The sequence below is a fragment of the Gracilinanus agilis genome, chromosome 1 (genome assembly GCF_016433145.1).
Source record: "Gracilinanus agilis isolate LMUSP501 chromosome 1, AgileGrace, whole genome shotgun sequence".
Classification (NCBI taxonomy): Eukaryota; Metazoa; Chordata; class Mammalia; order Didelphimorphia; family Didelphidae; genus Gracilinanus; species Gracilinanus agilis.
The window spans coordinates 557,408,827-557,432,413 of NC_058130.1; the positions used below are offsets into that span (position 1 = coordinate 557,408,827).

The 23,587-nt window shown below is 35.5% G+C and overlaps 1 protein-coding gene across 2 annotated transcripts in view; it reads right to left on the reverse strand.

Moving 5' to 3' along the window:
* PIEZO2 (piezo type mechanosensitive ion channel component 2) overlaps positions 1 to 23,587 on the reverse strand; it is a 564,998-nt gene that overhangs the window by 224,541 nt on the left and 316,870 nt on the right. For both annotated transcript variants that reach the window (XM_044666889.1, XM_044666881.1), the window contains exon 4: positions 17,016 to 17,058. In XM_044666889.1, coding sequence (XP_044522824.1) covers positions 17,016 to 17,058 — 43 coding nt within the window. The remainder of the gene's footprint in view (positions 1 to 17,015; positions 17,059 to 23,587) is intronic.

Genomic DNA, 23,587 nt, shown 5'->3' on the forward strand with positions numbered 1-23,587 from the left:
ACCAGAGACTGTACATACTATTCTTAATAATAGGAAGATAATGTCTATTTAAAACAAAAAGAAAGAGTAGAAAAAGAAAGGAACATAGGGTTTCCAATTTGGAAGTAGAATTATTTAAGCTATTTAATGCAAGTATTACATTAATAACACAAGTGAATAATAGATTAATTAAAGAAAGAAAAAAGAAAAATAGATGCATTTTAAAAATAAAGTAAATAAAGTAAGTAAGTTATAGAAGTATTTAAGCGGTTTAATATCTTCCTAATGCCTCCTATAACTCTCAATACCATGTTGGTACATATTTAGAGACAAGAATGAGAAAAGTATACCTTCACTTTTCTTATAGTAGCTACATTTCCCAAACTTTCCTAGTACCTACTAAAGGAATATTTTATTTTAAGCAGATCCCTAACAGTCATTAGATCCTCCTGATATAATTCATGTTTGTTTATTTGTTTTTCAGGATAGATGCCTTTGTGCTCAGCATAGCATTTAAAGAGCTGAGCTATAGAAAGAAATATTCAGACTAATCTTTGAAAGGGCCAATTTCAGACTTATTTTTTTTAGAAAAATTAATATGAGTAAGAAGCAAAGCAGATGAGACATATGGACCCCCTCCTGTAAATATCTGCCTTTAAGCACATTTCTTGCTAATATTCCATTTTATTCACTCAACACTCATGCTCTACCTACAAATCAAACAGCATGCCTTTGCTGTGGTCTATTCATCATTCTGTCCACACCAGGCCTTGAAGCTTCTAAGTGATCTACTCTATGGCTTATGTGTTTAGGTCACTAACAAAATCTAAAACTTTCATGCTGATACCTCTAATGCCTCATAGGACAAGGTGCCAAGGTAACTAGAATCAGCCAGCCAATTTCTAAACCTCTGAATGTGTTGTGCCCTATGGGATCTTTGTCATATTTTTAACTAGAGGCTATTTATACTAGACAAAACATTCTAGATTAAACAGCAAAGAGGAGGATTGCAAATTAGATTTTTTTTCTTCAGGTTAAGATGTTTTAATGAAGGATTAAATCTTTTTTTTTTTCAAGAAAAATAAGATATTACAAAAAATTTTAGAGAAGAAGTGGTGAGATATTTAGATAATTTTTGGTGAATAAGGTCAATTGTTTTTCTAGTTGAGAACCTCAGTAAGAGGCTGAATTTCTCCACTGGCTTTGAAGTAAATGTAAATGACATTACTTCTTATTAAGTTAAAAAGTATTGGCTTTTGGCTAAATAGCCAAGAGTCTACAAGACACCAAAGCAGGCAGACTAGTCAATTCACTGGGGAAAGTGGCAAATTTGATTTAGTAACATGATTAGTAACATGTAGAAAACAATACAAAAACAAAAGACAAAGACAAAATCAGTTGTCAACCACTAGTCAGGGATGTTGGAAATGGGTTTATGTTTCTAATAGCATTGAGACTAGTTGTTCTGTTGACATGTCTAAGATTACCTTATTCTATAAACAAATAAATATTCAGGTCCTTTTGTGTTTTTGTAACTCCAAAATCATGATGAGACTTGCAGACACCACGGTACAGGAGAAAACATTCTGAATTTTTAGTCAGGGGACCTAGGTTTAAAGTTCTTCTACTTGCTAGCTGTGTGTTCAGATTCAAGTGATGCCAGCTCTCTGGGTCTTGGATTAGATGAAGCCCAAGATCCCTTCTAGTTCTAAATCCATGATCCTGTGCAAGAGAACAGGTCACAGGACTTTAGAGATGGAAGAGACATGTGTTTCAACATTTGAAACAACTCTTCTGTCTCTACTAGTTTTATAAATACATTCATATATATATATTTATACACACATATATATTTATATATACTGATGTGTATATATACATACACATATATAAGTATACATGTACTTTATTTATTAAATCATCCCAATATATACCCTTTTAACCTTTCTTGGATTCATTGATATTTTTGTTGGAATTTATTTTTTAATAAAATATGGTCAGGGATTGTATGTTTTATAATCAGAATGTCTGTATTAAAATCTATAATGTAAAAATGTAAACTCTTTTAAGAGTAATTTCAGGGGGGAATGTGTAATTGTCCTCAGAAGGGAATGTATGTTTTATAATCTATAATGTAAAGTTTAAATTCTTTTGAGAGTAATTTCAGGATAAGAAATTTGCCATTCCCCAGAATACAGACAGGGAACCTGTTTAGAAAAGGCACCATGAAGATACCTGAAGGACCTACACTGCATTATGAAGATTCAAAATGAACTTTGGGGTGCAGTTGACTAAACTATGGGGAGTTGAATGCATTTATTTTGAATGTGCACTCTTATGCTGAAAGGGACTGCCCCCTAATTGGCTTTTTGTCAATGAGCCTAGCAATCATAAAATCATTGCTTTTGTCCTCTTTTTTTTATCCCCAAATTTCTGTAATTTATAAGTTAGTTATGTTTACAAGAGCCTTCGGGGAGACCAGTCTCCCTCTGCTCTAAGGAGAGAATGTGATATTGGAAATTTGGGGGTCCTTGAACTGATTTTGAGGTCCCTGATCTAAACTTCCTGTGGACATTTAGGGCTCTTTCTAACTACATTTCCCAAGAGCCAACTGGCTTCCTCTCTTGTGTAATCACGTGGGCAGGAAGCATAATCACAAAGATAGAAGGATAAATAGTGAGAGACTGGATTGGTACTTCTTTTCTGCTTTTGGAGTGGATCCAGGATGGGAAGAGGAAGTAACAGGGCTCAACTTTTAAAATGACTCTTAATAGGCATGTGGCTTCATTTTTCTAATGGCTTCCAATAAATTGTTTAAAACTATAATATTTTTAAATCTATCCTTTTATATCCATTTTATTTCTTACAGAATATCAAAAGGTCATGTTATATGCCTCCTTTCCCTCAGGCAGGAGAATATCAAACCATTCCAGAAAAATAAAGCAAAGTAAAAATCACACTGGAACAGTCTATTTGTTGGAAATAAAAATATATATCTACGCTTTCTTCATATGCAAAACACTGAGCAAGAAAAGAAAAACATACCATGTTATTAATAAAATGACATTTAACTTAATATTGTCAACTCTACAATAATTGTCCATGTATTATATTCCCTAAAGTATTCTTGAAGAATTTATATAAATTATCAAAAATGTTATTATGATTCCATTTTATTGAGAAAAAAGGAAGAGAAAAAAGCACATAGAGGAGAAACAAATTTCTTTATCAGAATTATACAGACCAATCAAGAAATTATTTTTATGGCTAAAAGTAACTTACGTTTGCATATGAACATTGTCAAACAAAGTCCTACATGGATGCTTTAATATAGTATGTTTTCTTAAAGATCATGTCAATGCACCACCAGTATGATTAGGTCCTGTCAAACTGAAAAGATATCAAATAAGGGGCTATCATTTGTGGATTTGTCAGCTAAGTTTAGAAAGGTTCATTAGAAGATGGATTTTTTTGTGGTTACAGAAACCCATAAAACTCTATGTTAATAAATGGAAGGTGCTTTAGTCTACATCTTTGGAAGATATTCACATGCGTAAAAAACTAAAGGTTGTTGAAAGATTGCAATAATAGTTCGTATAAATACATATAATTGCTACCCTACAATATATGATTTATGATCAATAATGACAAAAATGCATACATATATTTTATAGGTTAAATAAAAATATGCTGCATATGCATATTTTGGATGTATGTGCATTTAGCAAGATGATGAGCAAAGAGAGACACCAACCCCTTTATTACTGAGAAAAGTGTAAAAGAAACTATATCAAACTTTGTTCTCACTTTACTACTGTGAGCTTGATTTTCTATGAAGAAAGAAATAATGTTCTTAACTGGTATATATTAATTTTATGTGAAATTTCTAGATTGCAGGAGCTGGACCCCTAACCCCTACAATGTATACAAGATAACTGTGTTAACATATGTTTATAGACCACTTGTGTCCTACAGGTTCATAAAAATATTTGTTGAATGATTAAATGATTAAATGATTTTTATGTTTATATATTGGCAGACCAACACACAGAATTTTGGTTATTTGAGACCACATGCATCCTGTTGGAGTAAGAATAAAATCATTTATTTTTTGATATAAACTGAGAATGGGAGCATTTGGGGACAATAGCATTATTATACAGAAAATTACTAGAGTTAAATGGCTTTTCATTTAAATAGGTACATTCTGAACATTATGGAGTTAAGCTCCTATCATTCCCCTCCCCCCAAGATTTTGCTTCCTAACTCCTATGATCCTTGGATAAGTTAATATAAATCTAGATGCAAAAGTTTACCCCACTTGCAGAAAATTCTAATAAGATATGAATTTAAAAATAAAAAAAATTAGATGAGATAGAAAGTTGTTTAGAAAAGAGGATAATGTAGAAAAGAACCAACATTGTCTTTAAGGAGATAATTTACAAAAGTTTTTGCAGTACAGAAAGAGTTTGAATTTGGAATTGGATTCTCAGTTGAAAACTTGCCTCACCTACTTTCTTGTTGAGTGATTTTGGATAAATCTTTTAATTTCTCTGGGACTCAGTTTTCTCAGCTGCGAAATCAGGGAGTTAGAATATCACCCAGATCTCCTCCAGCTCAAAAATTCCATGCTCATTTAAAGTAAGAGGGATTCAGTACAGGCCAAATCCCATTGCTAGCTTAAGAATACAAACCACAAACATTTAATTGTGTGTGTGTGTGTGTGTGTGTGTGTGTGTGTGTGTGTGTGTTCATTTTTCTCCTCTTCCTCTTTACTACTCATTCTAAGGACCTACCACTATATTCATCCCAGGAAGAATGAAATGGAAGCAGGCTGCCATTATTCCTACAGGCCATAGTTCTTGGAAAGAAGGCAGAAAGCATACATTTTTGTAACTTTTATTACACACCCTCTAAGCAGATTTGATCCCTGATCATGACTCTTTGGATACTTGTTTTGACTTCCCATTCAAAGAGAGAGCTTTGGGAAAGAGCTCCTTTGGGAAGAAATGCCTTACATTTCTTATCACTTCTACATGAAAACATTATTGCACACGGATAACAAGAACTCTGATAGTGGAGATGCTGTGGGACACACAACCCTCCAAGTTCCTTAACAACCCCAGGGAATCTCTAAGCCTTATCAGTCTTCTGAGTGAGAAGCATAACTAGGACCTCAGCATTCTATATGGCTCTTAACACTGTCTCATATACTTGTGTATTATCATTCTTATGTATTTTCTAGCATCTGTATGTTCTAAAATTATTTAAAAATGAGATAAGTAGTAAAAATTTTATTATAATATTATAGACAAGGAAATGAAGTTCAGAAAGTACAGCTAATGTAGATCAGACCTGTGATTTATATACATATTACTGATGTCTAGTACAGTGTACTAGACATAGTACAAGTAGGATAGTACAATATACAGCGTAAAATCACATGAGGCTGTATTACTTGATGAATATTTGGAGACAGAAAAGTGGAAAAAACCACCCAGAAAGCAACAACTTTTTCTGCATTCTTACCAGTTGATGTCCATACACATTGGTATTCCATAAGGTTTTTCCCAGATAGAAAGGTTAACCATGGAACAGGAAGCAAGTTATGTGCAGAACTCATTTGGGGGCTTTTTTGAGAATACCTTTGCATTTGACGTTAAAAAAACACTAGCTGTGTTCTAGGGGCTGCCTAGGGACACTCTCAGCTATCTCCACACTGGACTGATTTCATGCCTATGGCACAGAGATGTGTATTATTATAAGTAAGGAAAATATACGTGGCTGTGGATCTTCTGGTTAACACCAGGGTCACCTTAAACAAATGTGTGACTTCCATAAACACAGCACAGGAAGAGGATCCAAAGCTTATCCTCTTCCAGATCCAAGAGAAAATTTTTTCTAAAAGTTTCTTTAGCTAAAAATTCATCCATCTATTAAGAGCTGGCATTTTTCAGAGGGCAAGGGGCAATGAGAATAGGTTCTTGCTCTCTCTTAACATTATGTAATATAGCTAGCAGAGACTATCTTGGCTTTCAAATTATTAAGCTGTTTTGGGACTTTTGCTGAGTCAGGCATTTCACCTGAGAAGAATAATGCTGGCCAGTAAAATTATCTGAAACTTCAAAGAAGACCACAGCTACAAAGGAATGAATAACTCCTACAATTTTCCTGAAGAACCAAATTGCTTCAAGATTCAGTTGTAATTGTCTTTAAAAGAAAGTACAGATTAAATCTGAAAATATAGCAGTCATATCTAATAGAATGTTAGGGCATTAGTCTTTGAAACTATAAACATAATAACTACGTGAAGAAGTTATTGTTTCTTTTTTGATAATTTTTTTATTTTTCCAGATTACATGTAGATACAATTTAATAATCATTTTCTGACATTTTGTGATCTGTATTCTCTCCCTTCCTCCCTCCTACACTTTCCTCCTCTTGAAAAAGCAGATGATATGATATAATTCCATGTTCATCATGTTGTGAAAGAAGAGACATATAGCTAATCCTAGAGAAAAACTGATGGAGGAAAGTTCATTATCATTTCTACACTTTCCAACTTTTGCTGAGGTCCAAACAATGCAGCAAGCCACCTTATGATTTGACAAGCAAAGGGTTGCTATCAGCTATGGTCACCAGGGATCTTAGAACCTAAGTGGTTATCAATGGGATGCTCAGGCCCAATCTTCATCTGTATTGCCAAAAAAGGAGATAAATTTTGAAGTTCCTGATTATGATTATGTTTTCTATCAAATATAATAACTTGATAGTTGTTGCTAGAAGAGGAGCAAAATGGAATCACCATGTCAGAATCAATGGTCAACGTACAGTGTGTCAACTGTGGCTGCTCGGACCAATACAAACTCTGAAAGCCCTATCTCAGGTTGAGTATATATATATGCCTCATGGACATTTGGGAGGGAGATGTCTCTACATTTGTGCATCTCACCTTTCTTTTGGGCTACTGCAATTTTATTTTTCTCCTAGAGTACAATGGCTTATTGGATGTGGAGATGTGGGCATGACATGCTGGGCATTCCTGTGCTAATGTCTCCCATGTCTCCCAATCAATAACTTCAGGGAGATCTTTAGTGTCCTTATATTGCCTCTTTTGGCCTTTGTGTGAGCACTTGCTTGGTGTGAATTTTTTATAAAATAGTCTTTTAGGCAAATGTACATTTAGTATTCGAACAATATGGCCAGCCCATCAGAGTTGTGGTCTCTGCAGTAGTCTGAATGTTTGGCAGTTCAGCTCAAGAAAGGACCTCAGTGTCTGGTTTCTTATCTTGCTCAGGGATTTTCATAATTTTTAAAAAACAATTCAAATGGAAGCCATTCAGTTTCTGGGTATGACACTGGTAGGCTGTTAGGTTTCAAAGGCATATGACAATGAGGTCAGTATAACAGATCGGTAGATCTTCAGTTTGGTAGGCTGCTTGATACCTTTTACTTCTCACACTTTCTTTTTTTTTTTTTTTTTGGGTTTATGATAGTTTATTTACAAATTAGGAAGGTTGAAGGAAAAGAGAGATAGAAAAACTCTGGTCCAGACCAGTGGAGGTCCTGGCCAAGTGAGAATTAAAAGAATAATTAAATTAGGCTATTAGCCACAAGGCCTTAGTAATTAGAGAGGAAAAGAATCCTCCTTGAGGCAGAGACTCTGGAAAAGCCAAGGTAGGCCAAAGGAAGTCAGCCTAACTTACCCACGTGACAATTCAGAGGGGAAGATGCCTGAGGTCTCAGCTGAGATCCTTCAGCACCAAGTTCAAAGCACCAACTGCCTCAACAGGAAGTTACCATCATACTTGAAGAGATAGCATCTTTTGTCACTTCCTGGAGGCCCACCTCTAATTCAAGTGGACAAATGGCAGGCAGAACACTATTTTGGACTGCCCAAAGGGCAGTCCCTTGTTCTTGATTTGTTACTTATTGTCATGTGTGGGTAACTCATCTCCCCTCCTCACTAAGGGAGGTGGGGATGACATTATCTCTGGTGGCTAGAGTTTTACCTAAGAATGGGCTTGAGCTAATTCTATTTACACAAAAGGCACTAGGGTGTTCTATCTTTTGCTTTAATGCCTCAAACTGACCCCAGATATTTGGCCTTTTTGCAAACTTGGACATCGCTTCAGTCAAATCCTCCCAACATCTTTCTAAGTATGCATTGTTGTGAAGATTAGATAATTCCAAATCATCTTAAACCTCTGGCCATGATGTAAGTCTATTGTTGTCTCTGGTCTCTTTTGTGAATTGTTGTGCTTGTGATGGTATAAATAATTCCTCCAACAGAGTTTCTATGTCCTGAGAAGATAAATTGTTAGGCCATTTTCAATTCTTTTAAGCTCTTTTGGGGATTTTTGTTCCAATCGGGGATTCTATTTTTTAAGCTTTCCAGGTCACTATTTGTGAATGGTCTGTTGGTCTTTAGATGTACTATCTCCTGATCAGATTTTAGGATGGACTTATCCTGTAAAGAGAGTATGGGAATTCAAGCTTCTATTCCTTCAACTGTTGTTGCTATTGTTTTCATTGCCCTGCCTGCTAGTATTGTCATTGTCCCATTGTTGTAGCTTGCATTCCCCCTCTTGTACTTTTCCCACACCCAGATATTTTTCCAACTTTGCATCCATCATTTTCTCAAGTTCTTGTTTCAGTGCATCTAATGTCCATTTGTCTTCAGTTCTGTATCAATTTGCCTGAATAGTTTTTGCAATGTGCAGTAAAATTGTAGGAAGGATGCTAAAGCTGCCATCACTATTGGGGTATACACAAACACTCTCTCTAGCTCTACTTTCATCCACGTGTCTATAAAGTACACCACCTGCAACAAGTTATATGGAATCGTTTCCACCCACAACCTACATATCACAGACCAGAAAGAGTATACCAACAGTGAACTGCTGATCAAATTAAATAGCATTTGTTCTTTTGCCCATTCCATGCTTGTAAATGTCTTTCCCAATGTGTCTCTGTCTATGAGTATAGTTCTTGTTCTGTCTTTTGTTCCTATGGAGGAACTGTAGTTAAGAGTGGAGCTAATTCAAGATGGCTACCGTCTGACTGCTACTAAGGTTTTTTCCTATTAAACTGCCTTTTCTGTGTTTCAGATTCTTTAATTTGGATTAGAGACCCATGTATTAGCTCTAGAATTACCACAATTATCCAAGTAGAAGCGAGTGAGCTACCAAAGGAACCATAACTGATTTAATGAGCCATTTGCAGTTTCACTGAACTGGCCATGTGTACTTAGACATGCATGGCTTAATCTTTGAGACAAGCATATGCTACTGGCAGGATCAACCAGGTAAGAAGACACCAAGCTTTCTCATTTCTAAAATAAGTGGGATGTACTGGTAAATTATTTCTACGGTCCTCAAGTTCCAGGATCTAGGAACTCCAGTCTTCCTCTGTTAGTCTAAAGAGCTGGCATGGTTTTGTTTTTTTATCAGGGTTATTCAGGTCACCATGGGGCTTCTCCCTTTTGTGCACTCTGATGTGGGTAGTGGGCCTAGACTTATGAATGAAGCCTTTGCCACACTCACTGCAGGAGAATGGCCTCTCTTTGTGGTATAAGCGCTGATGGTTATTCAAGCCACTCTTCAAGCGAAAGCTGGTGTCACATTCAGGGCACTGAAAGGGTTTCTCACCACTGTGTACTCTGAAGTGCTCAGTTAATTTATGTTGGTGAGTGAAGCCTTTGCCACATTCCTCACAAGAGAATGGCCGATCTCTGTGCACACACTGGTGGACCCTGAGGGTGCCCTTTAGGCGGAAGCTCTTGTCACACTGGGGGCACCGGAAAGGCTTCTCTCCTGTATGCATTCGGAGGTGCTCTGTGAGGTGGAACTGTGTGGTGAAGCCTTTGCCACCTTTTTCACAAGAGAATGGCCGATCTCTGCTGTGCACATACTGGTGGACCTTGAGGGTGCCCTTTAGGCGGAAGCTCTTGTCACACTGGGGGCACCGGAAAGGCTTCTCTCCCGTACGCATTCGGAGGTGCTCTGTGAGGTGGAGCTGTCTGATGAAGCCTTTGCCACATTCACTGCAAGAGAAAGGCCATTCTCCACTATGTGTGCACTGATGGGCTTTTAGAACATCCTTTAGATGGAAACTGCTGTCACACTGGGGGCACTGGAAGGGCCTCTCACTATTGTGTAGGCGCTGGTGGACCTTAAGTACGTCCTTCCTGGCAAAGCTCTTGCTGCACTTGAGGCAGGAGAAGGGCTTCTTATTCTTATGCAATCTGTTGTGTTCTGGGAGCTTTGTCTTCTGGGTAAGGTCCCATACAAATGCTCCCTTTCTTTTGGACAGGTCCTCTTGTGCTTTCTTGTGGCTCTTGAAATTTTTCCCAAAACAGCTGCCCCTTTGTGCTCTCCAAGTTGAGAAGATCATTAGCATTGGTGTTGACTACCAGGTCTGTTCTCTCCAAGTTTCCCAGATTTCTGATGAATGGCTCTTTCCCCTGTTCAATCAAGATGATCAAGTCTGGCTTGGGAATGGCAAAGCCCAAGAAGACCAAAGTCTCATAATTGGACTTCATTACGTTCTTATAAAGTTCCTTCTGCTAATCCTCCAAGTTTCTCCATTCTTCCTCAGAGAAATACATGGCCACATCATCAAATGTCAGTGGTATCTGGAACCGAGCAGGCGCCCCCACGGCCATGCCTCTGGATTCCTCCGGCCCGGGGCAACTGAGCACCGAGCTCGGTCCAGCAGTCTGGGGACCTCCTTCTCACACTTTCATTCAGAGACTCTCGGTCACCGAGCTAGCTCCGGCAACCCATGTATCAATCTCATCTCTTTTGAATACATCCTTGGAAAATATATTGTCAAAGCAGGTGAACTTATCCACAGCATTCAAAATTTCTTCATTTTTCTGTAACCAATGGTTCCATGTATAGATGGTGTGGTGCTGGCTGGTGAAGAACCTCTATTTTCACATTTTATGTTATTTCTCTATGGCTCACAGCAACGATACTTAGCCACAGATAGAATATTCAGCATGAGTATAGCTAAGGAGTCAAGGATAAAGGTGATGTGAGACCAGTGGTTCTCTCTAGGAAATTTTAAAAAGGACAGTTTGGAGGGGAAAACAGTGAGTTGAAATTTGGATATGTTGAGTTTGAAATATCTACAGGATATCCAGTTTGAGAGGCACAAGAGGCATTTTGTGATGCATAACTGGAAATCAAGAAAATGAATAGGGCTGGATAAGTGTATCTGAATATCATCTACATAGAAATGATAATTTGAAGCTCCAAGGGAGCTGAGGGGATCACTACACATGATAGTAAAGAAGGTAAAGAGCTGAGAGTTCAGGACAGACCCTTATATATACAGTTATAGTCAGTAAATTTACCAACAAGTGTTTTCTTAACTTTTTGTCTCTCTCCCATCCTGACATTCACATAGCCATCTCCTTAATTCAGTTGCTTAACACCTCTAAACAACTCACTAAGAGCTTCTTAATTGACTCCCTGCTTTTAGTGTCTCTTCTCTGTAGTTCATCTTCCATATAGTTTTCAAAAATATTCTTCCACTTGCAGCTAGTGGCTCAGTGGATTGAGAGCCAGGTCTAGAGACAAGAAGTACTGGGATCAAATGTGTCCTCAGACACTCCCTAGCTGTGGGAGCCTGGGCAAGTCACTTAACCCCAAATGCCAACCTCTTACCATTATTCTGCCTTGGAACTAATTCATTCTAACACAGAAGGTAAGGGTTTAAAAATATATTCCCTAAAAACCAGAGTTGACTATATTGCCCTTTTACTCAAAAACTCTTGAATTATACCCAACTGTATAGTTTTTAACATTGAGTCTAAGACATTGTTTTAAAGATAATTTTAGATGGGCAGCTAGGTCACTAGCTCTAGGCCTGGAGGTGGGGGAATATGAGTTCAAATGTGACCTCAGACACTTCCCAGCTCTGTGATTCTGGGCAAGTCACTTAACCTTAATTGCCTGCCTAATTCTTCTATCTTAGAAATGAAAAGGATTTAAGAAGTATATTTTCATATCTGTATGTCATCATAATTGGTTTCCTTTGTAGTACTACACATATCACTTTATGCCTATAAAAATGATTCTGAGAAGAGGTCCAGAGTGCTTCACCAGAGTGCCCCAGGGCTCCATAACACACAAAAACTTGAAGAACCTTGCACTAATGACTCATCGGATTAAAGGGTTTAGAGATTCAACTAAAACATTGCACAGGTGATTTTGAAAAATATTAAAATAGTGCCATGTATGAGAACTTGCAGAAATGAAATAATTATTGCAACTGATGCCTCAAAAGATATATACATGTCTTCAAAAGCTACTTAATTTTGAAATCAATAATAGACTGTTTAACTCAAAACCATTTTATTTTCCCAATTACATACAACAATTTTAACATAACATTTTTCCAGACTTATAAGATCCCTATTGTTTCCTTCCCTTTCTCCCTCCTTTCAGAGATGGTAAGCAATTTGATTTGGATTATGCATGCATTATGGTGCAAAAGATACTCCATATTGGTCATTGTTGTAAAGACTTCTCATATAAAACCAAAAACCCAGAATAAAACTGTCAATAAACTAATGTGCATGATAGTATGCTTTGATCTGCATCTGACTCCAACAGTTCTTTCTCTGAAAGTACATATCATTCTTTATCATAAATCTTTCAGAATTGATCCAGATCATTATCCTAATGAATTTCTTGCCACAAAATTATGATGTTTCCTTTCGTGTGAATTAAACATCTAGGGGACCTCAGCCCAGTCCTTTCCCATAAAGACTCACGATAGGAGTCACAGTCACATATCTACCCGCATGGTGGCATCACAGAAGCCAGGAGTTCAGGAAATATGATTTATGGAGACCATGGGTCAATAGAAAGATCTGGAAGGATCTGAGGGAGGGGATTAGAGGAAGGCTTGAAAAGCCAGCCACAGGAAGTTCGGTCCTGCTCTTGGTTTCTGTCCTCCTCCTAGGTCCATGGCCTTGCTCCCTCAGCTATTCTCTGAGCCCTCTCAGGTAGCTCTTATCTTTCTTGGGATCTCTGACAAGCAGCAGTGTGAAGGGAACCATATGGAACTTGATTTTGGGACCTGATCCTACTTTAAGTTAGGAAGGTTAGAAATCTTATTTCTCTCTTTCTTTCTTTCTCTTTACTAATAAACATTCATATATTTAGCATAAAATCTCCAAGATTAATTTTCATTTATAACACTTTATTTGATAAAATTATGCAAAGGCTAACCCATAATATACAGTTTGCCTCAAAAGAATGATTTTCCTTTATTCATTGACAAAATATGTCCCCGAATTAAACCAAATAGAAGAGTAGAAAAGTCTAAATGGGGCTTCTCAGAGAAAAAGGAGCCATATGATGCAACAAGATTGAGGAACACCTAAGAAAACTAGAAAGGATACAAACTCTCTCTTCTACCCTTATGTTGTTTCTCCTCTCCATCTTTCTGTCTGATCTCTTTTCTTTCAAGGCATGGTGTCAGCCTTTTCTCTTTCTCAGTTTCCACTCCCTTTCTCATCATCCCTACCTCCATCCATCAAAAAGAAGACATTTATTTAAATTCTGAACAAAAATATTCAGAGAATATTTAATTTTTACCTTCGAGTCAGATCTGAATATAAAGAGAGCATAGCAGTTCTCAAGCAGAAATCATAGAATCCCAGATTTAGTACTGGAAGGGACCCTAGAGATTGTCTTGTCCAACTCCCTCATTTTGTTGATGAGGAACTGAGGCCCTGAGAGGCTAAGTAATTTTTCTCAAGTCATACAAGTAGAAAATAATAGAACTGAGATTTATAGCATGTCAATTATGTCAGAAATTTCTAAAATAGGTTAATATTTGGCAGGTGAGAAGGTGAGAAAGAACAGTGATGGTGAGATCAAGCAACTCAAATTCTGTTCTCAGGCATGACATATATTGCTTGTGTACCAAGGACCAATCTACTTAGCCTCCCTGAATTTGTTTTCCCATCTATAAAATGGGAAAAATATTTGTACTTCCTACCTCACATGGTTATTGCAAAGAAAACACTTTAAACCTTAAAATACTACATAAATGTGAATTATTAATAATTTTACCACAGACCTATCTAGAAAGATTCTTATTTTGGTTAAAAAAGTAGCTGATTCAGAAAGAATAACAGTTGGCTTTTAACATGATAGTTAAAGCCCCTTAAGGAATTTTTCTCCTGAGATTGGTTCATGTTTATCTTATAAACTACATCAACGAGAAGTATAGGGATTAGTTCTCTATTTTGTTTCCATAAGGAGAAAGAACACATTTTCAAGTATTTCTAATTTCTGCCCTATGTCCCTGGGTATCAACTTAATCAATACACAACAAAGTAGGTTTCTCAATATGATTCAGAAGTATAATTGGATACAGTTAGCTCTTTGAATCAGATTTTTAAAAGCTGTTCATACAACTATACCAATTACAATTTCAATCCTGGCCCCTAAAAATGTTTCTTGGGAAAATAGTCTAAGATGTTACTCATCAAATTGCAAGGGCAAATTGTTTAAAGATTATATTGATCTTGGTTTACATTTGCTGATGTAATCATGGTTTGGTCAATTTGTCTTTTCAGGAGATACTGGTGTAGAAAGATGCTTTTAGCTAAGACTGGCATGGTGTCAGCCTTTCAGCTATTTCATAGAAGACCTAAAAATTTTAATCACAGGAAAGGAGTTCAATAAGAAGATCAATGTTACTATGACAAAGCAATAACCATGAAATGAAATATATCTCTCTGTAGGGAGGATTTCACTCTTTATAGCAGCTTGGTGTTAGTTTAAATGAAAAATAAGATTACTGAATAAGCATCAGAGCTAAAGCAACATACTTTAAGGAAATGCTACCAAGTGGGAAGGAAAACACAGCTATGGGATGCAGTGGATGGAATGCTAGATTTGGAGTCAATCAGACACTTAGTAGTTGTGTGGCCCTGGGCAAGTCACTTAACTTCCCTGAAGTTTAATTTCCTCATATGTAAAATGAGGATGATAATAATACCTATCCCTCATGGTTATTTTGAGTACATATATAAAGTGTTGCCCAAGTCTTGAAGTACTAAATAAATGATATTATCAACATGGCATTTTATTTTGTTATTAGACATAAAGTTAATATATTCCTTTTCTAAACTTAAACTAGAAGTGCCTTTAGAAAACAGTATAGACTTTTAAAATATTTATTAGTTTTCATTTCAATTAATATATATTCATCAAGTACTGACTGTATGTCAAGTACTTCATAAGAGAGATATAAATAAAAGTGAGCCATTCCTGCTCTGAAAAAAATTTCAATTCTAATGGTCAAAGGAACAAATATAAGCATATGAAGAATATATTCAAATGAATCTAAGATAGTTTGGGGAAGGAAGCAGCTGAGGGATATGGAAGGTGGTACCTGAGCTAGGTTTGAAGATGGGGTATAATGAATAGGGAACTTCAAATAGGATAGCTATGCGGTGGGCTTTTTGTGAGGGATGGAGTTGGTGCTAAAGCCTGGAAGAGAGAACGACATGACTCTAGACACTCTCTTGGAGACACTTGTGAAAAGTCTTAAGCTTCAGTTATGTAGGGGAAGCCAGCTCTCGAGCATATCCTGATTTCTAGCTTGCCTCCCTAGAGACTTTACGGTTACCCTTTGGGTGAGATCAAGACCTCTCTTGTGGTTTGAGCTGAGCTATCTCATTCCAACTGGAAGACTTACATCCTATATAGGATAATCTGTAAAACTTTTCTGCTGCTTTCTTGGATCAATGTGATTTCTTTCTATTTGCTATTTGTGATCATTTTTTTTTTGTATGACCAGTTTAGTGGGAAGGAGCCAAACTGGTACGTAAGCTAAGGAAGGAATAGGAATCAAGAAAGTAGCTTTTGTTCTGAACAAGACCAGTACCCCAGAGCCAGCAATATTTTTTTTTTGGTGGGGGAGGATAGGAAACTATAAATTAAGCTCAAATATTTATCATTAAGGGAAAAACCAAGTAGATGGCTACTACCTTTCTCTTGTTTCCCTTAAAATAGAAAGTGTAGACTACCTTAGAAAGAGGTGGACCAGAATTTAGAGATATAAATTTGTGCCTTCCCTCATTTGAAAATCTATACTTTCAGATTATCCATATAGACACATACAAATCTTACATTATGAATATATTCCTCATTTCTGAAGAAGGAACATCTTAGAATAAATAGGTCTTCAGGAGTGGTTTTAGAGAAAATGAATAAAAGGTAGGACCAGTAGAAACAGAATTCATGGAAGGAGGATTTGAAGTAGGATTCATATTTTGGGAGTTTAAATTGCTCTTAGTTTCACTGTGGAAAGAGTCCAAATTGTTATCACTTGAGATAAGTTCAATAATCAGTGTAATCATTAATAGTATTATTATTATTATAGTATAAAGAATGAGCAAATAAACATCTAAAACATCTTAAATAATGTATAATATCTTAATCTTTTTCTATAAACAATTCAAAACTGTTTTTGAATTATATCAAATCACTATTTTATTTTCCTGTTTGGACATAAATTCACTAGTCTTACATAGGTGGCAGTATGGTATAGTGGATAAGATAAGAAACGTATATCGATTTTTTAGGACCTGGTTTAAATAACTATTAGTGGCGAGATCTACGTCACTTAAAATCTTAGGCCATCAGACAACTCACCAAGACTACCTGTTGTAAATCTACATTAATGGAATAAACTTCCCTGTGTAAAGTTATCCCTATCATTGAAATTACTGGGAAAAGAAAGAGAAAGAGAGGAAGGAAGGATGGAAGGAAGGAAGAAAAGAAGAAAGGAAGGAAGGATGGAGGGAGGGAAGAAAGGAAGGAGAAAAGGAATGAGGGGGGAAAGGGAGGAAGGAAGGAGAGAGGAAGAAAAATGTGGCTCAAATCATCTACATTATAAAGTTTTACACATAACAGTTTATGTTTTTTGTCTGATTGGCCAAATGTTTCTGGCATTACTCTTAAATTTCAAAGTGGATACATCATAAATGCACAGGTTACCTTTCAAAGCCAATCTGACGAAATGTCTTCTCCCATGTTGAGCCTAGAAAAAAGAAGGGAAAAAAACCGATTTAAGCCCTTCAGATATTCAGTTTTCATATGTTTTCTCCTTCCGTGTTGGACATTTCATTTTGTTTTTTAGTCCAGTAAAAATAATTATGCATTTATTATAGATACTTTTATTGACCTGCCCAATTTTATAACAATGTTAATTGCTAAAGCTTAGAGGAGTTAAAATTATTTCAAAATGCTTTTTAAATCACTTTAAATTAGCATTTTTAAAAAAGAAAGGTAGATTGAATAACAGAAAATTCAATATAATGTAATAATAATATTGTGGTCTTTTAAAGAACTGGAAAAGAACTAATGTCTGAGTTTCTTCCAAAATGTCTCTTATTCTACAATGCAATGTGACACATCAAGTAAAATAATGTAAAACAGACACTATCATGTTTTATCTCTCTACTCTTATTTCCCCAAGTAGTTGGCTACTATCATAATTATCTATAAATCTAATTGTGGCTCAAGCAATGTACATATATATATATATATATATATATATATATGTCAAAAACCCCTGCTGAAATACAAACTATGAAATATAGAACTGCATTCTTTAAGTTTTCATTTTAAATTGAACGTAACCGACAACATAGTTAAGAGTTGATGCTATTTGAAAATTGGGAAGCATTCTTTGGCATCTCTACATGATCCAGTTTACTTTTCTACTTGAATGATTTTATTATTCAGGTATGCACAATCTCATCAGTATTGTTACTCTCCCAGTACAACCCTTTCTTTGCTTTAAAGAGATGATCTTTATGAAGGAAAGTAGTCAAAACAACTGATTGGCAGAGAGCCAATTCTCTGGTGATGTTGAACAACATTGAATATAGCTAGATTGCTACTCAGATTGTGACAAAAAGTCCTTCATTGGATCAATACTCAAATAATTTCTGACTTATTAGGAATTGTTAAAGATTTTCTCAGCTGGAATAGCCATCAAGACACAAGATCACCTCAGGATTAGAATAAGGTATTGGAATAGAATTCTAGCAATGTGAACTCCTTTATTTCCCTGATAAAGTAAAATAATGATAATGTTAATTTTTTAGGTTAGCTATTCTAATCAGAAGTTTTTCAGAGCTAAAGGCTATGTTTCAAATGCCATTGACTCTCCTATTTCTGCCTTTTTACAGATGATTTGGCTCCCCTATAGAATCTTCCCTTCTCTTCATAGATTACTTCAGTGAAAACTATCTATATTCCAAGACTTTCTTTTTAAAATTTTATTTTTTACATTTTTTCCAGATTACATGTAGATACAATTTTAATAATTGTTTTCTGACATTTTGAGATCCATGTTTTCTTTCATCCTTCCATCCCTCCTTTGTCCCAAAAATGGCAAGTAATATGACATAGAGTATACATGTGTTATCATACAATACATAGTTCCATGATCATCACGTTCTGAAAGAAAATATGTATTGTTTATACAAGAAACAAATTCGTAAAGGAAATAAAGTGAAGAATGGTTTGCTTCAATCTCCACTCTGACTCCATCAATTCATCCCATGGTGGTGGATAACTGTTTTTATTATGATTCCCTTGGAATTGTCCTGGATCCTTGAATTAACTAAAAAAGCTGTCATTCATAGTTGATAAGTGTACATTATTGATGTTATTATGTAAAATGTTCTGATTCTGTTTATGCCATTTTGCTTCACTTCATATAGGTCTTCCCAGTTTCTTTTTTGTAATTATCTTATTCATCATTTCTTATGGCAAAATAGTATTCTACTAAAATCATATCCTAGAATTTGTTCAGCACTTCCCAATTGGACATCCCATCACTTTCTAGTTCTTTTGACAATGAAAAGAGCTGCTATAAATATTTTGGTACAAGTAAGTACTTTTCCCCTATCTTTCATCTTTTTTTGTAATTCATACCTAGTAAAGGTATTGAGGGGGTCAAAGCACAGGCTTTTGGGCATGGTTTCAAGTTGCTCTCCAAAATGGTAGGATGAGTTCAAGGTTATACCAAAATATATTAGTGTTCCAATTTTCCCATATTCCCTCCAACATTTATTCTTTCCTTTTTTTTTGTCTTATTAACCAGTGTCTTAGGTGTGAGATAGTACCTACTTCAGAGTTGTTTTAATTTATGTTTCTCTAGTTAATAGTGATTTGGAGCATTTTTCATTATGATTAAAGATAGTTTTAATTTCTTCATTTGAAAATTGCCTATCATTTGTCAATTGAAAAATGCTTTATATTGTTATAAATTTGACTCAATTCATTCCAAGATTTTCTTGATTTCTTGTCCCCCCAATTGTTAGTGCTTTCTCCCATTTGAATTTATTTGCCTTACTTTGTATTAGTTTTCTATGTTTATGTTATTGTTCCCTAATAGTATGTAAACTTCTTAAAGGCAAGGAATTTTTACTATTTTTTCCTTGATGTTTCTAGTGACCAGCACAGTGCTATGTATTTAAGAAAGCACTTAAAATGTCACAACTGAATTTATGAACAATCTATCTAAAATATAGCATAAAATTAATCCATATTTAATGCATTTTTCAATATTGGATGATAAAATTAATTTTTATAATATGAATTCAAAGTAATCCTTTGACACCTTGGAATTTGACAAAATTAATGTTTCTAAACCTCATCTTAATATGAATGTACAGGTTTGAGAGATAGAAAAGCTCACTAAAATTAACATTTGTGTCAAAATAGTATTTAACAGGAGTCTACCTGTTTAAGGGTAAAAATAGTGATTTAGTCACTTTTAACCAGATTAAAGAAATCATAAAGACTTTTGTATTATAGTATGTGATCTACCTATTTAACAATTATACCAGATTGACATTCCCTTTCTATACACTAATATGGCACAACTATATAAGAAATGAAATCGTATTACTTGTGCACTGTTTAATGCTCTGAGCCCTAAAGAGATATGAAGAGTAATAATATTAATAATAATTCTCTGTACTCATCATTCTATCAACTAGGAATTTTTCACCATTTCAATATATCTCTCCTACCAATCTCCCTGAACTCCATAAACATTTAGTGTCTTCTGATGTTATGATTCGTCAGAAGTAAAGAGGCTAGGGAAGGTTATTCTCCTGGTTCTGGGGCTTTTCTTATTGGCAGATTCAATTCATTTTTAATGCACTCTTTCTGGGTTTCCTTTGAATTACAAAATAATAAGAATGTTCTCAGAAGTCATAAAAAGCTACTATTTAGATAGTTCTTTAAAATTTTCAAAATAGGATACATAAAACATTTTATTTGAGCCTTACAATTGTATATGGGAAGTATTACTATCACTATTTCCTAGACAAGGAAACTGAGTCTTAGAAAAACTTGTTAGCAGAGACTTCCTGACTGCAAGGTCAGCATGCTGTCTGGACAATGATGCCATGTTACTTTTCATTAATCTAACCTCTAACTAAATAAGGATTCTCTGTACAAAGTAACTGACAAGTGGCAATCCAGATGTTTTTCCCCCATGAAGAATGAATCACTAAAAAAGAGATTCTACTACTTCCTATTCTACTTCTAAAGGGTTCTAATTATTGGGAAGGTTTTCTTGACATTAAACTTCTTTGCAAGTTTCATTCGTTGTTCTAGTTCTGAGATTGCCATCTTCTAAAACTCCACGGTTTTTTAAAATTGCTACTATATAAAGCGTTATCTCTTCAATGTCTGAAATAGTATTTTGGACACTAGTCTAAAACTTTTACTTATTCATAATGAATTTCATTTTACTAGAATTGGTTAAATGTTGTAGTCTGTCAATATTTTTTTTTCTGGATACTATATTATCTATTATGTTTGCTATGTCTCCTAACTCCGTATTCTTTGAAAATTCATTTCCTATGTATGTTTTCATCTTAAGCAGTGACAAAATTGTTAAACAGCTTTGGGTCAAGCATAGATCCATGAATTACTTTATTATAGTCCTCCTACTAACTCGATATTAAACCATTAATAACTACTCTTTGGAACCTCTCATTTAACCATTTCCTCTGGAACTTACTATAATTTGGTCTATTTCTCTTCCCCAAGTCTATAGGGAAAACATGAAAGACTGTCAAATACTCTTCTGAAATCTCTTTTTCTTGAGATTCAACTCTTTTGTGATATTTTTATTAAGGTTTTCCTTTGTCTTGTGTATTGTATAAAAGGAGTGGAGGGGAAGCATTGTCTTGTCTCCTTTGGGACCGCAATAAACAGGATCCTAAGACCCTATATCCTTGACCTTAGGCAAAGAGTCAGGTCACTCTCTTCCCTTCAAGGTTCATTGCATTATGTAAGCAAGGGGGACGAGAAAAGGTAAATGTCAGGATCAATGGCCAAGGGTCAAGGAATTGCCCACCTCTCCCCAAGAACACAACTTCAGAAGTGGGGCCTCCCTGAAGGGCTGCTGCAAACCTTCTACTCTGTTGGCTTCCTAAATGTTGGGTGAATTTATTCATAATTTCATAGAATACTATCTATTAATTTTATCAATCCATAGAAATCTGCTCTCCAAAACTTTAAGGTATAAATCTGATTATTTGACCTTTCTCTCATTAACCACCAATTCTATGAGGTATGGTCACTTCCTCTAAAATATCATTTGTTTGAGAAATGTCCTTTTTTATTCATAAAAATAAAATCCAGAACAGCAGTTCACTTTGCTTGTTTTTTCATTTTTTGGAGGATGAAATTATCAGTAAGATGAGTTAAGAAATTATCAGCAACTGATGTTAGCTGTGCTCTAGCAAATATTAGGATAACTATATTCTCATAATTAGTACATCATGCTCCTATGTCAGGCTTATGATATGGTTTCTATCTTTACATTTATATATGCTACTTCTTTTGTTCAGGTGGTATCTATTATACTAATTTGAGAATATGAATTCTTTTTCTTTCTCCACTAAACAGTAAGAATGTCTTGATATTCATGTTTTGGGTAGAAATTAAAATATTTTCATAACACACTTTAACCAAATTTAAGCATATTTTAACCTTCAAGTTTGTTTGCTGAAAAAATGCATAAGATTAATAAAGGTTGTTTTCCTCTCACTCTTCTAGAACCAAATTTTACTTTTTTTTAAAGTAAATTTCCACCTTGCTAGTCTCTTAGGCTGGTAACCTCAATAGACTGACACTCCTTCAAATTCTGTACATCCAATTAAAGGAGCTACATTTTAACCACACATTAAACTGCTCTGTAATGTTGGCATTACAAAGTTAGCACAACAAAGTGAAGAAAGCCTTTAATGTTGAGTGGGAGAACCAGAGGGAAAATTCTTACTCTTTTACAGACTATCTGCTTAACCTTGGGCAACTCTTTCTGGTCTTATTTTCTCCAGGAAGGGAGTTGAACTAGATAACTTCACAGGTCCCCTCTCATTCAAAATCTGTGACCTTAACATTATCCCTTTTCTCCACTCACATTGCTATCATGCTACTTAATGTTATCATTACTAGTCACCTAGAATATTAAAATAATATTAATTTGTTGTCTTGTTTCAGTTTTCCCCTTCTCTAATACTATTGCAAATGCTAACTCCTTTTGACACAGGTGCCCCAAGGACCTCTCCTGTTTGAAATTTTTCAGGGGCTTCCTAAGCTTCCAAGTAAATGGGATTTGTTCTGTAGTCTCTATTTCTCATCTTTGTGTGGTTGTACAAGCTATTCCCCAGGCTTAACATGGAGAGGGCCTAGAAGAGCCCTAGTCCCTATTTACACATACATAGGGGCAGGAAATGTAGGATAATTCTAGAAATAATGGTGAGAAGGCACAGTCAGTTATATTAGAAGAAAACCAAGAGAAAACAGTATAAGGAAATAACATGATTAGAAGAGAGTAAAAAGAGTTAAGGACATTAGCAAAGGCCTCTTGAAGAAGGATGTGACATGAGGTCCCTTAGAATAGGCCAGTACAAGATTGAAGGCCATTTTATTTTTTTATCTGAAATATTATCATGGCCATAGAATTGATCAACTAGTAACCACACTGTGATACTTTGCCAGGCTGGTGCTTAGACATCAGGCACAGTGTGCTTCTTGGCTCAATATTTGAAAACTTTCTAAAAGCATAGAACCTGCCTAAACCTTGTATTCTATTGACAACAGTCTTTGAAAAGCCAAAGTCAGGGGGTGGAGCCAAGATGGCAGTTTAGTAACAGTGAAACCTGAAACTGCTCTGACAATCCTTCTAAACCAATCTTAAAAAAATTACCTCAAAATGATGAGAGTCAAAAAACGGAAGCAAATAGCAGAGTGGATTAGAAACCAAAATCCCACCATATGTTGTCTACAAGAAACGCATATGAGGTGGGTGGACATACACAAGTTTAAGGTTCAGGGTTTGAGCAAAATCTTTTGGGCGTCAAATGAGAAAAAGAAGGCAGGAGTGGCTATTATGATTTCTGACAAAGCCAAAGTAAAAATAGATATGATTAAAAAAGACAGGGAAGGTCATTACATCCTGATTAAAGGCAGTATAAACAATGAGGAAATAACACTGCTCAATATGTATGCACCAAGTGGCATAGCACCCA